This window comes from Salmo salar, chromosome ssa03 (assembly GCF_905237065.1).
Source record: "Salmo salar chromosome ssa03, Ssal_v3.1, whole genome shotgun sequence".
Taxonomy (NCBI): domain Eukaryota; kingdom Metazoa; phylum Chordata; class Actinopteri; order Salmoniformes; family Salmonidae; genus Salmo; species Salmo salar.
The window spans coordinates 37,783,645-37,808,385 of NC_059444.1; the positions used below are offsets into that span (position 1 = coordinate 37,783,645).

General features: G+C 41.5%; 1 protein-coding gene across 1 annotated transcript; it reads left to right on the forward strand.

Moving 5' to 3' along the window:
* The first annotated feature begins 1,817 nt into the window (after positions 1 to 1,817).
* Positions 1,818 to 22,948, forward strand: LOC106599937 (uncharacterized). The gene is made up of 9 exons (XM_014191279.2): positions 1,818 to 1,957; positions 2,738 to 2,934; positions 3,148 to 3,252; positions 3,442 to 3,537; positions 16,793 to 16,903; positions 17,334 to 17,457; positions 17,619 to 18,576; positions 19,309 to 19,379; positions 19,781 to 22,948. Exons 1-9 carry the CDS (start codon positions 1,933 to 1,935, stop codon positions 20,644 to 20,646), a joined length of 2,553 nt encoding a protein of 850 aa, XP_014046754.2. The 5' UTR covers positions 1,818 to 1,932; the 3' UTR covers positions 20,647 to 22,948.
* Positions 22,949 to 24,741: the final 1,793 nt, after the last annotated feature.

A 24,741-nucleotide genomic window follows, 5' to 3' on the forward strand; every position in this document is an offset into this window, starting at 1 on the left:
TTGAGTCTGTATGTTGGCAGCAGCCACTCTGTTAGTGATTGCTGTTTAACAGTCTGATGGCCTTGAGATAGAAGCAGTTTTTCAGTCTCTCTGCCCCAGCTTTGATGCACCTGTACTGACCTCACCTTCTGGATGATAGCAGGGTGAACAGGCAGTGGCTCAGGTGATTGTTGTCCTTGATGATCTTTTTGGCCTTCTTGTGACATCGGGTGCTGTAGGTGTCCTGGAGGGTAGGTAGTTTGCCCCAGTAATGCGTTGTGCATTCCGCACTACCCTCTGGAGAGCTTTGCGGTTGTGGGCAGAGCAGTTGTCGTACCAGGCGGTGATACAGACCAACAGGAGGCTCTCGATTGTGCATCTGTCAAAGTTTGTGAGTGTTTTCGGTGACAAGCCAAATTTCTTCAGCCTCCTGAGGTTAAAGAGGCGTTGTTGCGCCTTCTTCACCACGCTGTCTGTGTGGGTGGACCATTTCAGTTTGTCCGTGATGTGTACGCCGAGGAACTTAAAACATTCAACCTTCTCCACTCCTGTCCAGTCGATGTGGATAGGGGGGATACTCCCTCTGCTGTTTCCTGAAGTCCACGATCATCTCCTTTGTTTTGTAGATGTTGAGTGAGAGGTTGTTTTCCTGACACTACACTCCGAGGGCCCTCACCTCCTCCCTGTAGGACGTCTCGTCGTTGTTGGTAATCAAGCCTACCACCGCAGTGTCGTCTGCAAACTTGATTATTGAGTTGGAGGCGTGTACGGCCACGCTGTCATGGGTGAACAGGGAGTACAGGAGAGGGCTGAGAAAGCACTCTTGTGGGGCCCCAGTGTTGAGGATCAGTGGGGTGGAGATGTTTCCTACCCTCACCACCTGGGGGCGGCCTGTCAGAAAGTCCAGGACCCAGTTGCACAGGGCGGGGTTGAAACCCAGGGTCTCGAGCTTAATGACGAGTTTGGAGGGTACCATGTTGTTAAATGCTGAACTGTATTCAATGAACAACATTCTTACATTTGCTTCCTTTGTAAATTATGTCAGTGATGGAGTATGCCCCTGGCTATCAGTAAATAAAAAATGTCAAAAAACAAGAGTAGTGCCATTTGGTTTTCTTAATATAAGGAATTTGAAATTACTTATACTTAAGTGTCAAACGGATACTTCAATATGTTTAAAACCAAATACTTGTAGACTTTTACTCAAGTCGTATTTTACTGGGTGACTTTCACTTGAGTCATTTTCTAATAAGGCATCTTTACTTTCACTCCGGTATTACATTTGGGTACTTTTTCCACCACTGAATTTAACCTTATATTGATTGGGGGGAAGAGAGACAAGACTGAACTACAACTTCCGTTTAAGAACAAAACATAACTCAACAACATTTGGTGTAAACGGTTTCTGTTGCAAAACGTTTTGCAAGAGACGAAAGGTTTTGCAACAGAATATGTATAATGAGACCACCCCAGCTATGTTGTAAACTGACTGCCTGGAATGAAGTATTCTCCATTTTACAATTTACCTGCAAGATTATTTTACGGATTTTCCACGTCATCCACAATTGGTTATTTTCCACCCGTAAAAAACAAATCCTCACTCATGTTTTCCCTCGTCTTTTTAAATCACGTTTTCCGCACTTAAACATCACGTGTTTGGAAGGTCCCCATTTGTCTTTCTACAATTTTGCCTGCAGTTTGAACCATTTGTTTAAACGATTATCTACATAAACACAGTTGCAGAATTGAATGTATCATTATATAGGACATATTACAAATAACAACTGTGTAGCTTAAACATTTGTAACGTTGAAGATGATAACATGGTACAGAAAAACAGGCGTTATTAATGTCGTACTATGCACCGTGTGATGCTGTAAACAAGATTTTCACGGACAGATCTGTGAAGAGGTCTACTGTTTTTGGTGTAGCTAATGTTTACGAAAGCACAAAATGCAAACGCTCCGGGAGGAACAGGGTAAATTATTAATATATTGCAATTAACTGTATAGGTGACATGTTGCAGTCTGCATTGCTGCCACAATTTCAAGCTAGCTACCTTACTAGGTAGCTAGCCAACCACCATCTTTGCCAGTAGTCTCGCGGAAAGGGCTATAACAAAGATGGTTTATTTAGTTGTAATACAGACTTTAAATATTTAATTTGAGAATTTGTAAAACATTTGGTTAGGGTCAAGGTTAAGGGTTTGTTAAGGTAAGGGTCAGTTATAGATTTTGGCAAGTCGTTTTGCACGTCAGAACCATAGCCCTTCCCCACTTCAGCCTGAAGCTGGGCCCTGGTTTGAGACTTGGAACGTGTTTAAACCATAACCAATTTAGTAAAATACCCATAACCAGATAGAAAATAATGCATTAGTATAAGAACTCAAGAATATGAGTCATTAGAAATGTTGTGCAACTCAGACAGTAATGTTTTTTTAGTGTAATGTGTGTAGTTATATACTGTAACTTCCTCCATAGAATTAGGAATTATAATAATTCAATAGGATCTCTATGGCTTCCTCGTTGATCAAGGCTCAATTTTATTCCAAAAAGGTGTTCCCTCCCACTGTTACTCATTATATATCTGACATGGATGGCACTGTTGTTTACACCTGCCTGTATCTAGAAGAGCTGGAAAGGGGCGTGAACAAGTGCAGAAAGGGTTGGGGCATTATATAAAGTACTGCCCAAGTTATAGAAGCTAGCTTGCTTTTTCATTCAAGTTATCTTTGAACGCACATAATCTTCTCTTCTAGGTCTTCCTCTGTCGTCTCTGCGTCTTTTTGTTCCGCCCCTGCGGCTGGTGTGTGCTGCTCTGTGGCAGGTGATCGAGCGGAGAGACATCATGGACTATGGACTGCTGGAGGAGTTTGCCACCACCGTGTTGGAAATAGTCCCTGAGCTGATGAGTTACAGAGAGAGGGTCCAACTCCTCATGGGACTAAGAGCACGGGTGAGTGGGGGTGACAAGAGGGAAAGACGCAGAATTTGCCGCTAGGCACAGATCTAGGATCAGTGTACCGTCAAATCTGAACCTTTATTGAAGGAAACGCAAGATTTACCTTAGATAAGTATCTAGGGGAAACCTCAACCTACTTCAACATTAAACTCAACGATCACACATACACCTGTTGCAATGAATACTCAATTCTCATTTTATTGACAGCTGGTCCTAGAGTTATGTCGCTGTGATGATGAGTTGTGTCGCCCTGACACCGTTCAGCCACACCTGAACAGGATGAGGAGCTGTATCTCCAATCATAAGGGAGAGGTGAGGAACCGTGATTCTAATGGCTCAGTTGGTTGGAGTGTTGTCCTTGTAACATGGAACACAGTGCTTATAATGTGGGTTTTATTCCCACATTCGCCTCAAAATACTAAGTATACAAGTATGTAAGGCCGTAAGTATATTTGCTAAATGGCATTATGGATGAACATCCACTGTGCATTCTTGCTGCAGGTTTCAGATCCAAATGTGGAAGCATCAGAGGCGAACTTCACGAAGCTGATTGAAACGCTAATGGAGGAGCCAAAGGAGAGGGAACTCTTCTTCCAGGTCAGTGGCTGTGTCTGAATACCCATACTTGCATTCTAAATAGTAGGCATTTTGGGTATGCGAAAATAGAACGATTTATAGGGTGATTCCGTGTAAAAGTTAATCTGAGCATGCACAAATAAAGTTAATTTCCAAATGAAACCATGTCATAATTATCCTTGAAGTCAATATGTTGGAGTTCAGGCTTTATTTGATACGTTTTTAAGTAGGAAATTGCATGAATTCTGACCATTACACAGTAGTATCAAAGGTTTTTCAGACAATCATGTTTCATGGTTTTTAGACAGGGCTCACTGAGCTTGTTTTTCCACTCACAGCTGTCTCCCAGTATATGTTACAAAAGATGAGATGTTAATGAAAAACAATCCAAACCAAGTTGAAGTCACTTGAATTTTGTTTGCATGTTCTACAGTCTTGTAAAGATAGGGGGGTGAATGGGACAGGCAATGTTACATTCATGACGTTTTTTTTTTTAGGTTAAACGTTTTTGTAAAACATGCACCTTTCATCGGATCTTGAAACTTAATCAGTATAGCTAACGTTCATCAAGGTTTTATATGGTCTATAATTGACAGTGTTGTAGTACTTGAGTCCCGATTTTCACGACTTGTGACTCGACCATTAGTGACTTGGACTCACCTTCTCGTGACTTATATTTGCACTTGAACTGAATAGGCTACTATGATAAGCAGAACATTAGCAAAGCTGGGTGCGCAGAGCAGCGAGGGTTCTGTTCTCTAGCAGTGGGAAGGGTGCGGAACACACAGCCTACATCAGCTGGTGAGCTGCAGCGAAGCAAGCGATGACTGTGGGCAGACAGGCAGGCTCCGCTCCGCCTCCGATCATATGCTTCACATCACACAAGCGACTCTTGCTTCCCCATAATCACCAGTCACCAGCCTACTATTTGATTTTTGACTGTGTGGCTACCCAATATGCATGGGGTCTATTGTTGCCCCATAGTGACGAAGGACTTGTTTTGATAGCTACGTTGCTCTACGTGGCTACATTAGCATCAACTAAGGGTAGCTACCGTGAGAGTTTTGATTTCTGTTAAAGGATAGGTAGCATAAATGTAACAACATGTAATATATGGATTTGCATTAGTATACGCATCAAAAGTCCCAATGCAGTTTGATACAAATCAGCTTAAGGTTGCTAGCCAAGTAGCCTGCTATCATTCGCCCTACTAGCCTGATAACATTAGCCCTACCAACCTGCTAACGTTAGCACTGCGTGAGTCAGCCAGTTGCAATCAACACCTAGCTTACACCTTCATTAAAGTAAACCAACATTTGCGAAATGCAGCGCTCTAAGGTGCTAGAGGCGTCACTACAGACCCTGGTTCGATCCCGGGCTGTATCACAACCGGCCGCGATCGACCGCCATAGGGCGGCGCACAATTGGCCCAGCGTCGTCCGGGTTAGGGGAGGGTTTGGCCGGGGTAGGCGTAATTGTAAAATAAGGATTTGTTCTTAACTAACTTGCCTAGTTAAATAAAGGCTAAATAAACAAAAATAAAATCTAACCAGTTATCAAATAATGTTACCAGTATATGCAGTTTTCTTAGCCAGCAAGCCAGCCAGCTGAAGTTTATTTTAGCCTGCTAGCTAGCCTAACCAGCTAACTAGTCTAGCTAGCCAACCACCACGGTCGACATAGCTAAGTAGTAAGCCAGAGAACAACTAGTCTAGCACAAGCAGGGTCCCACAGAACACAACAACAACAAAAAGCCAACAGATAAAAAGTAGAGAGAGGAGACTTATCAATTGACGACTGAGTTAGCAACCAAAGTCAAAGAAGAGCCAAGGAGAGGCCTTCAGAGGGAGAGGCCGTTTCACCAGTCGAGGGAGAGTTAGCTAATCCAATAGCAATATAGTGATGTAAATCCACATAGAATTTATCTGGTTTATCTCCATCCCTGCTGACACTAGCGATGTAGACGGGCTTCACATTCACGCTCGGCACAGTTCCTGGTTTCACTCAGTCTCATTCCGAATCCTGCCTTCCACTGGTTGTACTAAGCAATCGAAGTCCTCTGCGACGAAATGAGAACGGCATGCAGTAGACGTGTTCACTGTTCCCATTCTCCAATTCGCTTGCTTGAACCAGACAAACCGGTCCCACTTCAAAGATAGCTTTTCATTTTAGGCCACAAATGAGTCGTAACCCAGTCTTTGTTGGTATTACAGTACTAGCTACTAGCGACAAATGACTGAAAGCTATTAGAACTCTCGCTCGACTACCACTACCAAACGCACAGGAAAAAAATATGCAGTTTTGCGCATTTGTTTATATGGTTAATTTTTCGTTGATGTACATAGCTCACCAGCGCCAACTCTTGGTTTGGAATGTAATTACATGCTAGCATGGCTAGTAGCTAACATTAGCCAGCTGGAACTAGCTAGGTAACACTGGTTCTCCATATGATGTTGAGAAATAGTGCATTTTGGGTTGTTCTGAAGATATCTGGAAATAAGTTAATAAAGATGCAAAAATGCTAAAACATACAGTGCATTCGGAAAGTATTCAGACCCCCTGTCTTTTTCCACATTTTCTTAAGTTACAGCCTTATCCTAAAATGTATTACATTGTTTTTTTTCTCCCTCATCAATCTACACACAATACCCCATAATGTCTAAGCAAAAACAAGTTTTTAGAAATGTTTGCCAAAAAAACACATTTACATAAGTATTCAGACCCTTTACTCAGTACTTTGTTGAAGTACCTTTGACAGCAATTACAGCCTTGAGTTATCTTGGGTATGACGCTACAAGCTTGGCACACCTGTATTTGGAGAGTTTCTCCCATTCTCTGCAGATCCTCTCAAGCTATATCAGGTTAGATGGGGAGTGTCACTGACAGCTATTTTCAGGTCTCTCTCCAGAGTTGTTCGATCGGGTTCTAAGCACTCTGAAGCAGGTGTACTTTGCTTCCTTCATCTTTCCCTCGATCCTGACTAGTCTCCCAGTCCCTGCCTCTGAAAAAAAATCCCCTCAGCATGATGCTGCCACCACCATGCTTTACTGTCGTGATGGTGCCAGGTTTCTTTCAGACATGACACTTGGCATTCAGGCCAAAGAGTTCAATCTTGGTTTCATCAGACCAGAGAATCTTGTTTCTTATGGTCTGAGAGTCCTTTAGGTGCCTTTTGGCAAACTCCAAGCGGGCTGTCATGTGCCTTTTACTGAGGAGTGACTTCCGTCTGGCCACTATACCATAAAGGCCTGATTGGTGGAGTGCTGCAGAGATGGTTGACCTTCTGGAAGAGGAACTCTGGAGCTCTGTCAGACTGACCATCAGGTTCTTGGTCATCTCCCTCAAGCATGATCAATGGAAACAGGATGCACCTGAGCTCAATTTCAAGTCTCATAGCAAAGGGTCTGGATAATTATTTAAATACGTTTTTTTTTTTTTTTTCTAAAAACCTGTTTTTGGTTTGTCATTATTGGGTATTGTGTGTAGATTGAGGTCATTTTTAAAATGTAATCCATTTTAGAATAATGTAATTTTTTTTGGGGGGGGGGGAAGTCGAGGAGTCTGAATTCTTTCCGAAGGCACTGTTAAAACGGATAAGATTATGAATACGAGTATGACAAGTTCGGCACACCCCTAGTAAAAACTCATGCTACCTACCCTTTAACGTTACAATGAGGGAAGTAACTAGCTAGCTATGAAACCGGTACACAGTGTACTTTGTCCCTGCCCCAGAAGTAGCTAGATATATTCCAGTTATTGACAAACATTTTTCCATAACAGCTAAATAGCTTCCTTTAGTCATTTGTCAGCATGGACCTCGTGTGAATTTGGTAGTATGATCATGGGATACCCAATTCACACAGGGTCCATTGTTAACAAGGATGTAACGTTAACAGAAGTCCAATCTCTTGTGGTAGCTACTCATAGTTGACACTAACGTAGCCACGTAGAGCCTGACATGACCAAAGGTATGTGGACAACTGCTTGTCGAACATCTCATTGCAAAATCATGGGCATTAATATGAAGTAGGTCCCCCCTTTTGCTGCTATAACAGCTTCCACTCTTCCGGGAAGGCTTTCCACTTGATGTTGGAACATTGCTGCAGGGATTTGCTTCCACTCAGCCACAAAAGGTCGGACACTGATGTTGGGCGTTTAGGCCTTGCTCGCAGTCGGTATTCCAATTCATCCCAAAGGTGTTTCTTGGGGTTGAGGTCAGGGCTCTGTGCAGGCCAGTCAAGTTCTTCCACACCGATCTCGACAAACCATATCTGTTTGGATCTCGTTTTGTGCACAGGGGCATTATCATGCTGAAACAGGAAAGGGCCTTTCCTAAACTGTTGCCACAACGTTGGAAGCACAGAATCGTCTAGAATGTCATTGTATGCTGTAACATTAAGATTTCCCTTCACTGGAACTAAGAGGCCTTGCCTGAACCATGAAAACAGCCCCAGACCATTATTCCATTTCCACCAAACTTTACAGTTGGCACTATGCATTGGGGCAGGTAGCGTTCTCCTGGCATCCACCCAACCCAGATTCATCCATCTGACTGCCAGATGGTGAGGCGTGATTCATCACTCAAGAGAACGCGTTTCTACTGCTCCGGAGTCCAATGGCAGAAAGCTTTACACCTCTCCAGCCAACGCTTGGCATTGGGCATGGTGATCTTTGGCTTGTGTGCGGCTTCTCGGCCATGGAAACCCATTTTATGATGCTCTTGATGAATAGCTAAGTGCTGATGTTGCTTCCAGAGGCAGTTTGGAACTCGGTAGTGAGTGTTGCAACTGAGGACAGACGATTTTTACGCGCAACACGCTTCAGCAATCGGCGGTCCTGTTCTGTGAGTTTGTGTGGCTTACCACTTTGCGGCTGAGCTGTTGTTGCTCCTAGACATTTCCACTTCAAAATAACAGCACTTACAGTTGACCGGGGCAGCTCTAGCAGGGCAAAAATTTGACAAACTGATTTGTTGGAAAGGTGGCATCCTATGACGGTGCCACATTGAAAGTCACTGAGTGCTTCAGTAAAGCCATTCTACAGTCAATGTTGGTCTATGGAGATTGCATGGTTGTGTGCTCGATTTTATACGTCTGTCAGCAATAGGTGTGGCTGAAATAGCCAAATCCACTAATACTTATGTATATATAGTGCAGCTATCAAAACAACGTTATTCGTCACAATGAGGCTGATGGAATGGACCCAGTGCTTATTGGGTAGCCCTTGCTCATTGGGTAGCCACACCTGGTTAAGAAACACAAACTGCTTTACGAAATTGAAAACAATAGTATTGAGTTTAATTGCAAAACAACAGTCTAGCTATTTCTCTCTCTCCTAGAGTATAAAAAAGTATTTCAATTTGTCATGTCACTCTACCCTCTCAACTTCTCCCCTGCATCCCATAGCCAGGTTTCTCTGACAAGTCTCCCTTTAGTTTTCACTCTGCAGTAAAAAAAAATAAAATACATCCACAAATATCAGTGGGCGATTACAAAAATGTAGCTGAGAAGCTGTCACAATTATTGCAAATAATAATCTCATCAGTCTGACAGGAGCAATAGCCAATTCCGTATAGAGACCATTCATCCCTTCAAAATATCCTTATTGATTTGACACAACTATTCAACATTGTTAAAATAAAATGTGTGTGAACCTGAATTACTTATTCGTTTCATAGGCTATTGCATATTGCAGGCAGTTATGACCATTGGGCAGGGAGGAAAATCTTTGTGGCAGAATGTCATATATGTAACAGAAAATTAGAAGAGAAGCTTCAAAACTCAGACCTACTGACTCAGACTTGAGCACTTGGACTCGGAGTCAAGGTTTAGTGACTCGACTACAAGACTTATTGTTTTTTTCTCTTTTCCTTGTCAGTATCCTTTATGATATCCATAACATGTGGATGTAATGGATATTGTTGTATCATATCTTAGCTTCAGAAGCTTGTGCATTCACCACATTTTGTGTGCTTGTTCTGGGACGTATTCTTCAGACTTTTACCGACTAAATTGTTGATATCTTAAAATTGTGTGTGTTAGCTAAGATTCTCTTGGAAAATACATGCTGAAATGCATTTCTCATACAGGTTTTTTTTTAGATAAAAAGATGAGAAGAGTGTTTATCAACAATCTGTGAATAGTCCCGGAGTGTCTTTTTCAATTGAAAGACCCCAAAATATACTGACTTCAACCAGTGTCCAGAAAAGTGGATTGGCAGTATAGGCACATGTACAGTGCATTCGGAAAGTATTCAGACCCCTTGACTTTTTCCACATTTTGTTACGTTACAGCGTTATTCTAAAATTGATGATTATTATTTTTATTTAATCTATCTACACACAATACCCCATAATGACAAAGCAAAATGTATTTAATAAAAAAAACATTTTTTACGAGTATTCAGGCACACAATCCTGTCTTGGAGCTCCATGGACAATTCCTTCGACCTCATGGCTTGGTTTTTGCTCTGACATGCACTGTCAACTGTGGGACCTTATATACACAGGTGTGTTCCTTTCCAAATCATGTCCAATCAATTGAATTTACCACAGGTGGACTCCAGTCAAGTTGTAGAAGCATCTCAAGGATAATCAATGGAAAGAGGATGCACCTGAGCTCAATTTTGAGTCTCATAGCAAAGGGTCTGAATACTTATGTAAATAAGGAATTTCTAAAAACCTGTTTTCCGCTTTGTCATTATGGGTTATTATTGTGTGGCGATTGCTGAGGGAAAATGTATTTAATCAATTTTAAAATAAGGCTGTAACGTAACAAAATGTGGAACAAGTCAAGGGGTCTGAATTCTTTCTGAATGCACTGTACATTGAAGTAGCCTATTATTTGCATTTGTCACTATGATAAACACACCCTGAAAGCACAGAATGGTCTTGTTGTATTAATAGGCAGCGTGCAGTGGGATGCGTTGATCAGTTGATCGACAGGTGTAGGGACTGTAGAACAATAAATTGTAAACTTTCCTCTAGTGTGGATGCTCACAAACATTTTATAGTTAGGCTATGTAGCCTATAGTTTATCGTTACACTTACACTTGTTTACTTTTATGCTCTATAAATTGACTCCTTCGAATAATTTACTACAGCAAGTTTGCCACCGCTCACTGCATTAGGGAAGTCAAGCGGAAGTCGTATCCATCACTTCTGTTGTTTGTCTGTGCCCATAGCAACGTTAGAAAATGAGGCGGATACTATTCAGGCTACCTATAATTATGCGACTCTAAAGTACTGTGCCTTCTGCTGACATTTTAAAAACATTTCAAATGACAACAAATGTTATGATAGATTTAGATCAAGAAATCTGTAAGTTTTGAATGTCTATTTTAGACTCTTAACGTCTATAATGGAGGGTGTAACATCGTATGATGCCGGCAATTCTTAGTTAATGGAAATCATAATCTTTTCAAAATTATCGCTTTTTGTGTTCAGCCAAGCCTTTCCTTCGAAATGGCAATCCATGTTTTGACCTATGACTTACAAACTCAGACTTTTCCTGATACAGTCATCTGTATTCTTATAAATAAAATCAAACTAAATAAAATCTGCATTAACATTCTACTTTTTAAAGTTAATCTCACCCTAAGGAACTGTGTTGTGGCCTTCCATGGCTCCCTGTTTCACTGTGGTATAAAAATTAGGTAACAGGTAAAATCCCATGTGGGATCACTATGGGAAAAGGCATAGAACTCACAAACAAAAAGAGGGTGTTGACCTTCATAAATCAGGCAATGGGTTCACTTACCACTATTAGGGCAACAATTAAAGGGATAGTGACATTGGTTTCCTTACCTTGTCCATAGTCTGCTTACAGGGTAAATAGCATGATCATTACACAGGTGCACCTTGTGCTGGTGACAAAAGGCAACTCTGAAATGTGCAGTTTTGTAACAACACAATGCTACAGATGTCTCAAGTGTTGAGGGAGCATGCAATTGACATACTGACTGCATGAATGTCAACCAGAGCTGTTGCCAGATAATTTAATGTTAATTTCTCTACCATAAGCCACCTCCAATGACGTTTTAGAGAATTTGGCAGTACGTTCAACCGGCCTTACAACCGCAGACCACATATAACCACGCCATCCCAGGAACTCCATCCGGCTTCTTCACCTGCAGGATCGTCTGAGACCAGCCACCCAGAAAGCTTATTAAACTGTGGGTTTGCACATCCGAAGAATTCCTGCCAAACTGTCAGATACGAACTCAGGGAAACTAATCTGCGTGCTCTATATATATTTTTGTTTAATATAATTTGACCACATTTGTTAAGATAATAATCCATATAAAGTACAGTAAATTGTCAAATTAGAGGGACGTGTGAAACCATTGTTGAAATACTGTAAAAGACTGAGATAATGGGAGATGGCTGATCTTGCTCTGTTGGAAAATGTGGCACATGCTGCATTTCGCAGAGAGCGTGTTTTTAGGCGGGTAGGACTTTTTTGTTGTTGCAGGAATTAAAGATATCACTTCCCAAAGCCAATATTATTGGATTTATGCCAAGATTTAATACCTACCTTAGAAAGGCAAACAAAGAAAATGCATGCCATTCCAGTGCACATCCAAGTGCTATCCACTTTCTGCTTTTTGGCAACAGAATATTTCAGCTGGCGCTTGCCATTGGTTTGGCATCTCACAAACCTAGATGAGCTGATTCATGCCAGCTGTTTTGGATGTAATCATCAGCAAAGGTTACAGTTGCATCCAATTTCCATACACCGTCACACAAAAGGTTGAAGTCAAGAGGGGTTTGTTTGCCATCAACGGTTTCTCAAATACGATCAGCGCAATAGATGGTACCACATCTCGATAAAAGCACCATCCCAAAATGGGTTCAACTATGAACAGAAAAGTTTTCCGCTCAATGAATGTCATATGTGATGCCCAAAAGACGCTACTGAATGTGGTGGCCAGGTGGAACACACGACTCGCTCATTCTGCAGAACAGCAATGTTGGCCTTCGCTTACAGGAGGGAGCTGTTGAAGATGGATGGCTTATTGGTGAGTGTTGACTACTCATTTGAAGTATATTTGACATTGCTAAAGCAACTTGATTTGTCCTAATGGTTCTCTCTCTTTGTAGGAAACAGAGGTGATCTGTTAAAACCCTGGCTGATGACAAGGGTGGGAAATGAACTTTTTGGTCCACCAGCCACTGTGGCAGGTATATGAAAACAAATCTACCAGCCACTCAGATTTTTTTTATCAGCCAAAATATGTTTTTCCATAATTACACCAAAAATCACAAAAACATGGATGAGCATGCTTTCTAATGTTTCAAAAACAATACATGTACTACTAGTAAGAAATAATGGGGTATTGCTTCATTTCATTTTTATGACTTGCGTCTTTTAACCAATGTATGTTAAAATAAATCATTTAGATCCGATGATAAAAACAAGAACATCAAGAACGTCTACAACTGAACATCAATAATCAACAAAGTACCTGCCCTGCCACAAAATGCTGAGTGATACGACTTATTTATTATCATAGTTCAGGGCTCTACGCTAACATTTTTTACAAGGAGTACATGATGTGCTCCTAAGTAGAAATGTAGACACACACAAATAAATCTAGGAGAACAATGACTAAAAGTTCATGAATAAAAGTTTTTGGTGGTGATCCATTCTCAATCAAGCACAATCATTAGATGAGACAAATGTTCAGCTGGCCCTTTAAGGGACAGGCTGCTACTGTGGTAACTTGGGCACTCAGCTTGTCTGTGATTTAAAAAATCTCAGACTGCGAGATGTCTTCCTAGCAGCAGATAGTTGCAGCAAATTAACATTGAAAACAACCTGGCATGTGAACAAAACAGTGTAACTGGCCAAGAAACGAGCTAAAGCACACTTTAGTAGCCTTCTACAAGTGGGCTTTGGATAAAAATAATAAAACTCTTCCCAAATGCTGTGTGTGACCACCCGCCAACGTGGCTGGTGAAATATACATTCTAACCGCCAAAGACAAAATCTACCCTCATTTGGCAGTGTTAATTTCCTACTCCGCTGATGACGGCACAGGAGAGGGCCTATGCGCTTACAAGGTCCATGGCGGAGCACACAATTGGCATGCTCAAGGGTTGTGGCTGAAGCACAAATGTAGTTTAGATCCATTTTTTTTATTCATTGAACATTGGATTTGCACATGTGACCAGTTGCTTTAGTGAATCATTTATGTTATTTAATGCCTCCCTCATTTGATTGTTTATTTCGAGGATGGAGTTATTGATGCCGTCTTGTTTTTTCAGCACCGTGTCAGTCAGCACCGTTGGCTCCCGACTTGATGTGGCACTGGCACGAGTTGACTTCCCCTGGTTGGCACTGTCACCAGTTAACTCCCCCTGGGTGGCACGGGGACTGGATCTCTGCGAGTCACTCTCTGCAATAGACGTTCTTTTATGTGTATTAATGACTTGTCGTGTTATTGTTTGATTCATTTTGTTCCGAATCATTAGCCTGCAATTATTTGTTTTAAACACAGGACAAAGAAAAAACAATTTGTTTTCAATATCATGATAAATAAATATGAATTGATTGAAATTGATATGCTGTATCCTTACCTTCAACCTGAACTTGCAATGGCCTTGAGTCAGACACCGGGCTGGGGGTCACTGCCACCCCCCAGTGGTATCCCTTACAGTAGTGGTTCTAACCAGGGGTACTAGGAGCCCTGGGGGTACTTGGTCAATCCACAGGGGGTACATGACAAGATTCATGAGACCATATGCTTACTGGTAAAATGCACATGAGGGGGTACTTCAGGGCACAGTAACTGAAAGGGGTTGGGAACCACTGCCGTATCTCATATGATGCCGGCAATTCTTAGTTCTAGAGGAGAGAGGCTCATCTCACTCAAATAAAATGTTATTTGTGACATGCGCCGAATACAACAGGTGTAGACGTTACAGTGAAATGCTTACTTACAAGCCCTTAACCAACAATGCAGTTTTAAGAAAAATACCTGCAAAAAACTTTGAAATAAAAGTAACAAATAATTAAAGAGTAGCAGTAAAATAACAATAGCGAGGCTATATACAGGGGGTACCGGTACAGAGTCAATGTGCGGGGGTACAGGTTAGTCTAGGTAATTGAGGTAATATGTACATGTCGGTAGAGTTATTAAAGTGACTGCATAGATAATAACAGAGAGTAGTAGCAGCAATGCAAATATTCTGGGTAGCCATTTGAATAGATGTTCAGGTGTCTTATGGCTTGGGGGTAGAAGCTGTTTAGAAGCCTTTTGGACCTAGACTTGGCGCTCCGGTACAGCTTGCCGTGCGGTAACAGAGAGAATAGTCTATGACTAGGGTGTCTGGAGTCGTAGAAAATTTTAGGGCCTTCCTCTGACACCGCCTGATATAGAGGTCCTGGATGGCAGGAAGCATGGCCCCAGTGATGTACTGGGCCGTACGCATTACCCTCTGTAGGGCCTTGCGGTCGGAGGCCGAGCAGTTTCCATACCAGGCACTGATGCAACCTGTCAGGATGCTCTCGATGGTGCAGCTGTAGAACCTTTTATAGGTTCTCTGCCACCCTCCAGTTGCACCAATGTCCTGCCTGTGAACTATTAGTGCCTTTTTGGCATTTAACTTAAGATCAAATCACTTTACTTTATCTCCACCACTGACCGGCATTCTGAAGAGGCGGCATTCACTGCAATTCCTACTTTCTCCCACACTATGTTTGTATTTTTACTGGTCAAGCCACAACTGAGCGAGCCAAGTAAAATGTTTTGGTTGCACTCAACCTCTGACACTAGCACCTTTTATTACAGTCTTGGATCAACAACAACAAAAATATTTTATTTTTGTGGTTGAGCCATTGTTTTTCATGGTACGGGGTTGTAAATTCACAACGGGGCTTTAAAGGGATGATTTTCATCATATATGGTTAACTATGGGAGTTTCAAAATGCAAATAGCAAAGGCTGTGCTCAAGCACCGGGACTGAAAACAATGGTGATCTACCACCTGTGTGTGTGTATGATGCTCGTAGGATTGCTTGATAAATCACTATGCATACGAATATTCCAAATTCCTTCCGTATGTATTATTTTAGAATAGTTCCGACGTAATATTGATAAATTAGTCCCCTGGAGTTTGCTAAACGGCATTGGCACTTGGAATGAAACGGGTGTGAGCTACACATTCTACCTGATCACCTCAATCGAAACGTCCTATTTTTGGGGTGGATAAAACCATGAATTTGTTCAACAGTAAATTGCATTATCCACATGATTCCTGTAATAAAATGGTCTGCCCTGCCACTGGGCCTTCCTGTTTCGCTGGAGCCGGCTGCTGTAATGAGTGAGTTCTGTAATGTTCACACACTCTCTCCCCCCTCGTGAGTGTATAACATTTCAAAATGCAATTACTGGGGTCAAAAACTACTTTGGAAACAACTAGTTGTCCATATTAAAGAGAGGATGGTCAGCTTTCTGTAGGTATAACTTTGTATTTCCCAACGATCATTATTGAGCTCAAAGCACACTGTTTTACCATCAAGATATCTGATATGGCTTTGATATCCAAAGCGTGCAAAATTAAGCATCGGCCATCACGAGTGCACTAGGCCTCATTGCTAAGTGTTTTTAGTACATTACATTTACACTTGCAAAATGCACTCATTAAAAATAACCTCTGTGATCTCCATCTTGCTAGTTAATATTTTATTCAAGCGGATAAGGTAGTGACGTAGGCCGTGACGTGACCGCCATTGAAACCAGATCCTAGTTACGTTACCTAGGGTCAGGTGTTCAAAAAATGTAGTATATTTTAAAACACCAGGATGGCATACTCATTGCGGCTTATCGTCTAGTAGAATTCGCTGCACACGATTGAGGAAGATAATCAAAATTAACCAACGGCAGGAATCAACTCAGTCGAACATTAGATGAGGTATTCTCAGTATGAATAAACCTGGTATGTTGATATTTGTTGCTTACTGCATTCGTTTTTATGTAACCGTACGTTCTAATTAGCATGTAGTATGATTAGTACACAGTATATCGTTTTAGTAAGTAGTAGGCGAGACTGATTTTGGACACGGCCAGTGTCAAAATATGCTGGGGAAAAGTGAAATGATTACATTTCATTGCTTCCGGTTCCAATCTGGTGCCAGTGAGCCATTCATTTCAATGGAACTCGTTTTCTTCCCATGAATAGCAAACCAATAACCATATTTCTAGGCTTGTGTTATAGAGACATAATTGATGTATGTATGTACTTTTGACTGTCATCTGCTTGTCCTGTATTTTAGAATGTTTTTCCAGAGGAGTTTGGTCCCAAGTATGACTCAACACTGCAGATTCTTGTGTGGGAGTTCCTGTCCAGACTGGAGAAACTGCTTCCTGCTCCAAACATTAAACAGGTATTATTTTACTGTACATCATTTGAGGTATGCATTACGGATGGGCATTTGAAAGAATCTGTACATGTACTTACATGTCAGCGTGAAAGGAGGACGAATGCAACAAGTTTATGGTATGCTATCGGTTGCTACAATTTCTGGTTGTTCTGATACAACTGAAAACGAAATGTAACATTTTCACTGCACTTGACATATATCCCACAAATAATGAACACGTCTTAGAGTTTGAAATGTTGTCAGTGGTTTTAATGTAACCTGCTACTTAATAGAATTTGTACATTGATTATTAGCAATCAAATACAAACCTTGAATCGAGCACTTGCGCACCATACCTAGTATGCATGTGGATCTCAAGTAATTATTTGGCCCAAAGTGCCTTTGATTCCAGTCAAGACCTTGAAACGCCGTTTTTACTTTCTCCACCTCTTAGACTGCATCGTGGCTCAACCTTGCCCCTGCTCTCTTAGAGGAGTGTGTGCAGTCTGTGGCTCACCCTGAGCCATTACAGGCACTCCTCCATCACCATAAAAATGGAAAACAGTTAGACACCAATGGTAGGTGGGGTACAGGATTTGGAAATAATTGACTTTCCTGTTTGCCTGAATTTCTATATTTATGGGTAGAAATTAGGAAATGCAGGAAATGAAGAAAAAAGTTATCATTGATCTCAATAGTTATTCCTGATGTTTACTCGTGATGCTCTCCTTGTTTCTAGCTCTAAGGTCCACTGGTGGTGACTACATCCTCTCTTCACTGTCTTCCCCTTCCTCTGTGAAGGAAGAAAGTGCCTCTTACCAAACTGACCCAGAGAGACAGTCCTATCCCACCATGCAGGGATATCAAAGCCCTTTCCCATGTGATGAACCAGAGATGAGTTGGGACTGCCAAATGGCAGATTGTAGGGTCTGGACTGTAAAACCACCAGCTGGTTCTGCTTCTGTGGAGGTAGAGGTCGAGACTATAGAGGACGCAACTGATATAATGGTTAAACGCAAGACAATCGACAAAGAGTCGATAAAAGAGACTAGGAGAGAAGCTGTTCTCTGCCCTCAGACACGCAGCGGGCTGAAAACCAGCCGCTTGACAGCTGCCTGTCTGCGCCGTCAGCCTGTACTGCGTTTGAACAGGCTTGACATTAGCAATATGCCATTACCCAAGTCCTTGCTAACACTGATTCTAAGGAGAGGGAGACTGCAGGCTGAGGCAACAAGACGCCCAGGACCGAAACGAAGAGGCAGAAAGAAAAAACGGAGACGAGGACGTGGCGTTGCAAATGAGAAGATTGAAACAGACACACTTGACGAAAGCGATATGCCGCTACCCAAGTCATCACTAACACTGACCCTAAAGAGAGGAATAGTGCAGGCTGAGGCAACGAGTTCCCAAGTACCGAAAAAAAGAGGCAGAAAGAAAGGACAGAAAATAGGACCTGGTATCACAAGTTTAAAGATTGAAAAGGTTGGAGTACATACGCTTGACATTAGCGATATGTCATTACCCAAGACCTCGCTAAAGCTGATCATAAGGCGAGGGAAACTGCAGGCTGAGGCAACGGACAGAAAAGAAGGACAGAAAAGACGAGGCAGAAAGAAAAAATGGAGAAGAGGACGTGGTGTCAGAAATGAGAAGACTGAAGCAAAGGGTGTGAAAAGAGAGCGGTCACCTGAAACCGAGTGAGTGTCAACTGTGTAACAGACGTATTCAAATCCAGGCCTCAAGGTCTGCAGTGCTGCTGGTTTTCTTTTCTCCCAGGTAGTAAATTGACTTATTAATATAATTGATTTACCAGAGAATACAGTCACCTAGTGTACAGAGAGGACTGAATCGGTCCCTGATTTGAGGGGTATTAGGGGAAGGATGAAAACCAACAGTGGTGCAGACCTCAACCCAGATTTGAAGACCCCTACAGTATTGACTACCCAGCAAACCAAAATTGGTTCTATGAAAGTTCCCAGAATATTTGTTAGGTTGCCACAAATGTTCTCCTAACACAAAAACTGTCCAGTTGTAATGATGATTATATAATGTTTGTATAAAATATTCGCCTGCTGTTGCAAGAACATTCTCAGAACGTTGCTCTTCTGAAAAACATTACTGGTACATTTTGTTATTACATAACCTGGAGAACGTTTGGGGAATGTTCTGTGGTGGTTGTTACAGATTTTGTGCACAACATTTTAGTGAATGTTAAAACATTCCAAGGATATTTCATTTAAAATGCTTTCTGAACAAACAAAAAAACGTATGAAAAACATTATTTGAATGTTTTTAGAATGTTAACCTAATGTTATATAAAAACCCTAGCTTATGTTCTGATAATGTTCTCAGTTCGCTGGGTAAGGGACCTTGGCAATGAACTCGACTATTGAAAATCATAACTGACTTTAATTTTGGACTCTTCTCAGGGAAGATGCCGAACCATCAGATAATGAACTTTGGACCACTGTCAATAAAGGGCCCACTGTCGATGAGTCTGGTAAGAAAAGTTCCTTAGTGAGTGTAGAGCAGTGAACGTCAAGCTCCTTAGATATACAAAACTCCTGAATAAAGAAGAAGAAACTAGAAATGACAGGCTTAAAGATGCAAAGAAAGTGGTTACTAGACCTAAATGTCCATGATATTCTGCTGTGAGAATAGCTAAGTGCTTATCATTCCATTGCGAGTTCAGTAAACACTTTCTCTGCATCTATAAGGCTGCAGTACCTTGTTCTTTATTTTAGGAAAGTTCTGTATCCTTTCACTTTATTGAGCTTTGTTCAAATGTGGTCTATTCTATTTTTATCAAGCACCAGATCTGTCATACTTGTGCTCTTTTACTTTGATTGAGTTAATGTCAATATGGAGATGTCTTGCTCACTTCTCTCTTTTCAACACTAGGTGGAGTCCATGCATCTCCTCATTGTCCATCATCTCATAAGAGGGAGGAGGAATTGCAACATCCCGTACAGAACTTTCACTCAGAGGAGCACAGTGGTCATATGGCCAAAGGGCAGAACAGAGAAGAACGGTCAGAGAGTGTACCTCAGGACTCTCAAACTCCTGAGCCATCCAACAGCTCTCACAAAAGAAGCTTTCGCTCAGAGGAGCACAGAGATCATATGGCAGAAGGGCAGAACAGAGAAGAATGCTCAGAGAGTGTACCTCAGGACTCTCAAACTCCTGAGCCATCCAACAGCTCTCACAAAAGAAGCTTTCGCTCAGAGGAGCACAGAGGTCATATGGCCAAAGGGCAGAACAGAAAAGAACGCTCAGAGAGTGTACCTCAGGACTCTCAAACTCCTGAGCCATCCAACACCTCTCACAAAAGAAGCCAACGTGTCAAAGCATGCTCTTTCTGTGGCAAGACTTTCACTGACACACTGGGCTTGACAAGACACATGCGATCTCACATTGATCAGATGTCACATCAATGCACCCAGTGTGGGCAAGACTTTGAATTCAGTGAGGACTTAGAGGATCACCAGAAGCATGGCTGTGAGGAGATGAACAAAAAGGATAATAGTGAGGAAAATGGTGATGACTACTGTGGGAGAACTGTACAGCAAAGACCTGATCCGAAAAAAAACCCTGATCTAAAAAGAGACAAAAAACCTGATCTGAAAGGAGACAAAAAACCTGATCTGAAAGGAGACAAAAAACCTGATCTGAAAGGAGACAAAAAACCTGATCTGAAAGGAGACAAAAAACCTGATCTGAAAGGAGACAAAAAACCTGATCTGAAAGGAGACAAAAACCTGATCTGAAAGGAGACAAAAAACCTGATTTGAAAGGAGACAAAAAAACTGATTTGAAAGGAGACAAAAAACCTGATCTGAAAGGAGACAAAAAACCTGATCTGAAAGGAGACAAAAAACCTGATCTGGAAGGAGACAAAATACCTGATCCGGAAGGTGACAAAAAACCTGATCCGGAAGGTGACAAAAAACCTGATCTGGAAGGAGACAAAAAACCTGATCTGGAAAGAGACAAAAAACCTGATCTGGAAGGAGACAAACAACCTGATCTGGAAGGAGACAAACAACCTGATCTGAAAGGAGACAAAAAACCTGATCTGAAAGGAGACACGCAAGACTGCTCCATAAAGTGCCATGTGTGCGGGAAAATAACTACTCGTATGCTGGGTTTGCGAAGGCACCTTCTAATTCACTTCAACAATGGAGCATACAAGTGCTCTGCGTGTCCAAAGACTTTTATATCAAATGCTGATTTGAGATCGCACCTGAGATCAAAAAGATCTTGCAGGGAGAAATGTTCTGATGAAGTAATTACTACCGGGCTCCACCTCAAATCTGTCCCTGGTGAATACAAGTGTCCTTACTGTGGGGACACTTTCCAGCTCCCAGATGATCTGAGAGGACACACAAAAGACTGTTCCAGAAAGTGCCATGTGTGTGGGAAAACTACTGCTCGAATGCTGGATATGCGAAGGCACATGTTAAAACACAACAACAACGGCCCATACAAGTGCCCGGTGTGTCCAAGGACTTTTATATCCCATACTGATTTGAAGATGCACCTAAAAACAAAAAAACTTTGTAGGGAGAAATGTTCTGATGTAATGATGAATGAATTACTCTCTTCAGCAGATGGTAAATGTAGGGAAAATGTCAATGAAACAGGAGTCATGACAAGGTGCCAACAACCAAGCTCTAACAACACAGCCAGGCCTTTGAAGAGCATTGAAGAGTTCTTTGAAGAATTCTCTCATGACTTGCAGCAATCCGATAACAGCATAAGTAGTGAAGTGAACCTGAATAGCCTGAATAGCCTCGATGAAGACTACAGTGACGAGATCAGTCAATACCAACCCATGAAGGATGTTGACCTGAATAGCCTCCATGAAGACTCCATAATGACCACTGAAGACTACAGTGACGAGATCAGTCAATACCAACCCATTAAGGATGTTGACTTGAATACCCTCCATGAAGACTACAGTCAGGCAGAGATAAGTCAATACCAACCCGTTAAGGACGTTGACCCAGAGGAGGACAGAAGGTCTGTGGATGATTCAGGGGGAATTGAGATGGCCAATGACAAAGAACCAATCTCAACCGAATGCCTAACAGAGGAGCAGGTGTCCCACACTGAGGCATGCCCTCTCCAGGATTCTCAATCGGAGACAAGCGGAGAAGTGAAGAACGAGATACAGGTGATACCGGTATCAACAATAGATACGACAATACTAAAGGCACTGCAATTTGAGGTTTTAAGAAAATGATGGACTGCAACAACTTCCTACCACTTTCCCTATATTTCATTGTATTGTATGGCCATAGTTCTCCTTAACCTGGGGCTGTATTCACAAAGTGTCTCAGAGTAGAAGGGATCTAGAATAAGTTTTTCCTTTCAGATCAGAATAACTAAGAGGAGCTGATCCTAGATCAGCATTCCTACTCTGAGAAGCATTAGGAATATGGGCCCAGATTGGAAGGCAAATGGAACACCAACATGTTGCTGTTACCGAGTGAGTTCCATCTCACCCTCTCTCTGTACACAACCCTTGGCACTGAAGTCAACCGTGCTGACAGACGGAGCTTGTTACTCAATGAGAAATAGTTGCCGTGAGATCTCGGCGCGGGTGACATCACCCCATGACGGCTACCAATTCCAGCCTGCTAGTTCCACATCCACTACACTCGCTCCCTATTAGTCTGCTACAGCCGATTTGTAATCTGAGTCACGGCACCATTGAAACAGAGTGAGTTCTATCCCCACCTGGGGGGCAAACTCTGCGTTGCCTTTGGACTGGGCTGAAATGACATTACTTTTTTTTTGGTTTTTTGTTTTTACTTAATGTAAAAATGTGACAACTATATCTTTCCCCTTTCTCTCCCTCGCTATCGTTAATTATCCACTTTTATAACACTTTTATAACACGTTAATATCATGTGATGTCACTGTATACTGTAAGTTACTTTGGATAAGTGTCTACGCCGTCTAGTATTATCTATCTAGTATTATCTACATGTTTATCCACCTTGTTTTGAAGTTTACATAGGTGTGATACATTTAAATTCATTAAAGAAAACATATGAAAAGGCATGGCTTTGAGTCAGACTGTGCATTTTTATGACTATCATATATATTGTATACAGAGAGGGAAACTGCAGGCTGAGGCAACGGGTTCCCAAGGACAGAAAAGAAGAGGCAGAAAGAGAAAACAGAAAAGAGGACGTGGTGTCAGAAATGAGAAGACCGAGGCAAAGGGTGTGAAAAGAGAGCACTCACCTGAAACTGAGTGAGTGTCAGCTGTGGAACAGACGTATTCAAATCCAGGCCTCAAGGTCTGCAGTGCTGCTGGTTTTCTTTTCTCCCAGGTAGTAAATTGATTTATTAATATAATTGATTGACCAGAGAATACAGTCACCTAGTGTACAGAGAGGACTGAATCGGTCCCTGATTTGAGGGGTATTAGGGGAAGGATGAAAAACAGATTTGAATGTCGCTACAGTGGTGACTACGCTGCAGGAAGTGAAATCAAAAGCAAGCTATAATATATTGAGGGATAATTCACTTACATTTTTTTCTTTTTCTACCAAGCAAAATTATTTAACGTCATTGGCAGATAATTTTGCTTATTTTAACTTTAAAAAAGGCTTAATACAAGATATGGTCCTGTGTGGCTCAGTTGGGTAGAGCATGGCGCTTGAAACACCAGGGTTGTGGGTTCAATACCCATGGGGACCAGTATGAAAAAGAAAAACAATCTGAAAACGTATGCACTCACAACTGTAAATCGCTCTGGATAAGAGCGTCTGCTAAAGTGTAAATGTTATTAAGGTAAAATATATTGAAATAAGATAAATTACTTGTATTATGCCTTTTTTTTTGGTTAACATAATCCAAATGATTTGCCAATGACGTTATATCACTCAATATAAGATATTATGGCTTGCTTAGATTTCACTTTTTGCACTGTAGGATCTTGGCAGTGAACTTACCCATTGAAAATCATACCTGACTTTCATTTTGGTCTGTCCTCAGGGAAGATGCTGAACCATCAGATAAAGAACTTTGGACCTCTGTCAATGAAAGGACCACTGTCAATGATTCTGGTAAGGAGTGTTCCTTAGTGTTTAGAACACTGAACGTCGAGCTCATGCAAAACTTCTGAAATAAAGAACAAACTAGAAATGACAGCATTAAAGATGCGGAAAAAATGGTTACTATACCTAAACGTCCGTGCTATTCATGCCTAGTGCTTATCATACCCTTGCGAGTTCAGTAAACACTTTCCCTGCGTCTACAGGGAGCTCCAAAAGTGACCGTTTTTGTATTTTTATTTTTTGTCTCTACTCCAGCACTTAGGATTTCAAATGGTACAGTGATTCCATTATGAGGTTAAAGTGTAGAGTGTCATCTTTAATTTGAGTTTTTTTTAAATCTATATCCGGTGAACAATTTAGAAATTACAACTTTTTTTGTACATAGTGCCCCATTTTAGCGGACCAAAGTATTGGGACAGATTCACTTATGTGTATTAAAGTAGTAAAAAGTTAAGTATTTGGTCCCATATTTATAGGACGCAATGACTACATCAAGCTTGTGACTACAAATCTGTTGGATACATTTTCTGTTTGTTTCAGTTGTGTTTCAGATGATTTTGTGCCCAATAGAAATTAATGGTAAATAGTGTATTGTGTCATTTTGAAGTCACTTTTATTGTAAATAAGAATATATGTTTCTAAAAACTTCTACATTAATGTGGATGTTCCAATTGATTACGGATAATCCTGAATGAAGTGAGAAAGTGACAGACGCACAAACATAATACCCCAAAGACATGCTAGCCTCTCACCATTACAATAACAGGGGAGGTTAGCATTTTTGGGGGG

What these genes read in the sequence shown, in the direction of transcription:
- LOC106599937 (XM_014191279.2), top strand. Translation starts at nt 1,933, where the DNA reads ATGCAAACGCTCCGGGAGGAACAGG. An exon ending in AGAGGGAACTCTTCTTCCAG is followed by an intron (nt 3,538 to 16,792) that starts GTCAGTGGCTGT and finishes CCTGTATTTTAG; the next exon opens with AATGTTTTTCCAGAGGAGTT. An exon ending in GCCCACTGTCGATGAGTCTG is followed by an intron (nt 19,380 to 19,780) that starts GTAAGAAAAGTT and finishes TTTCAACACTAG; the next exon opens with GTGGAGTCCATGCATCTCCT.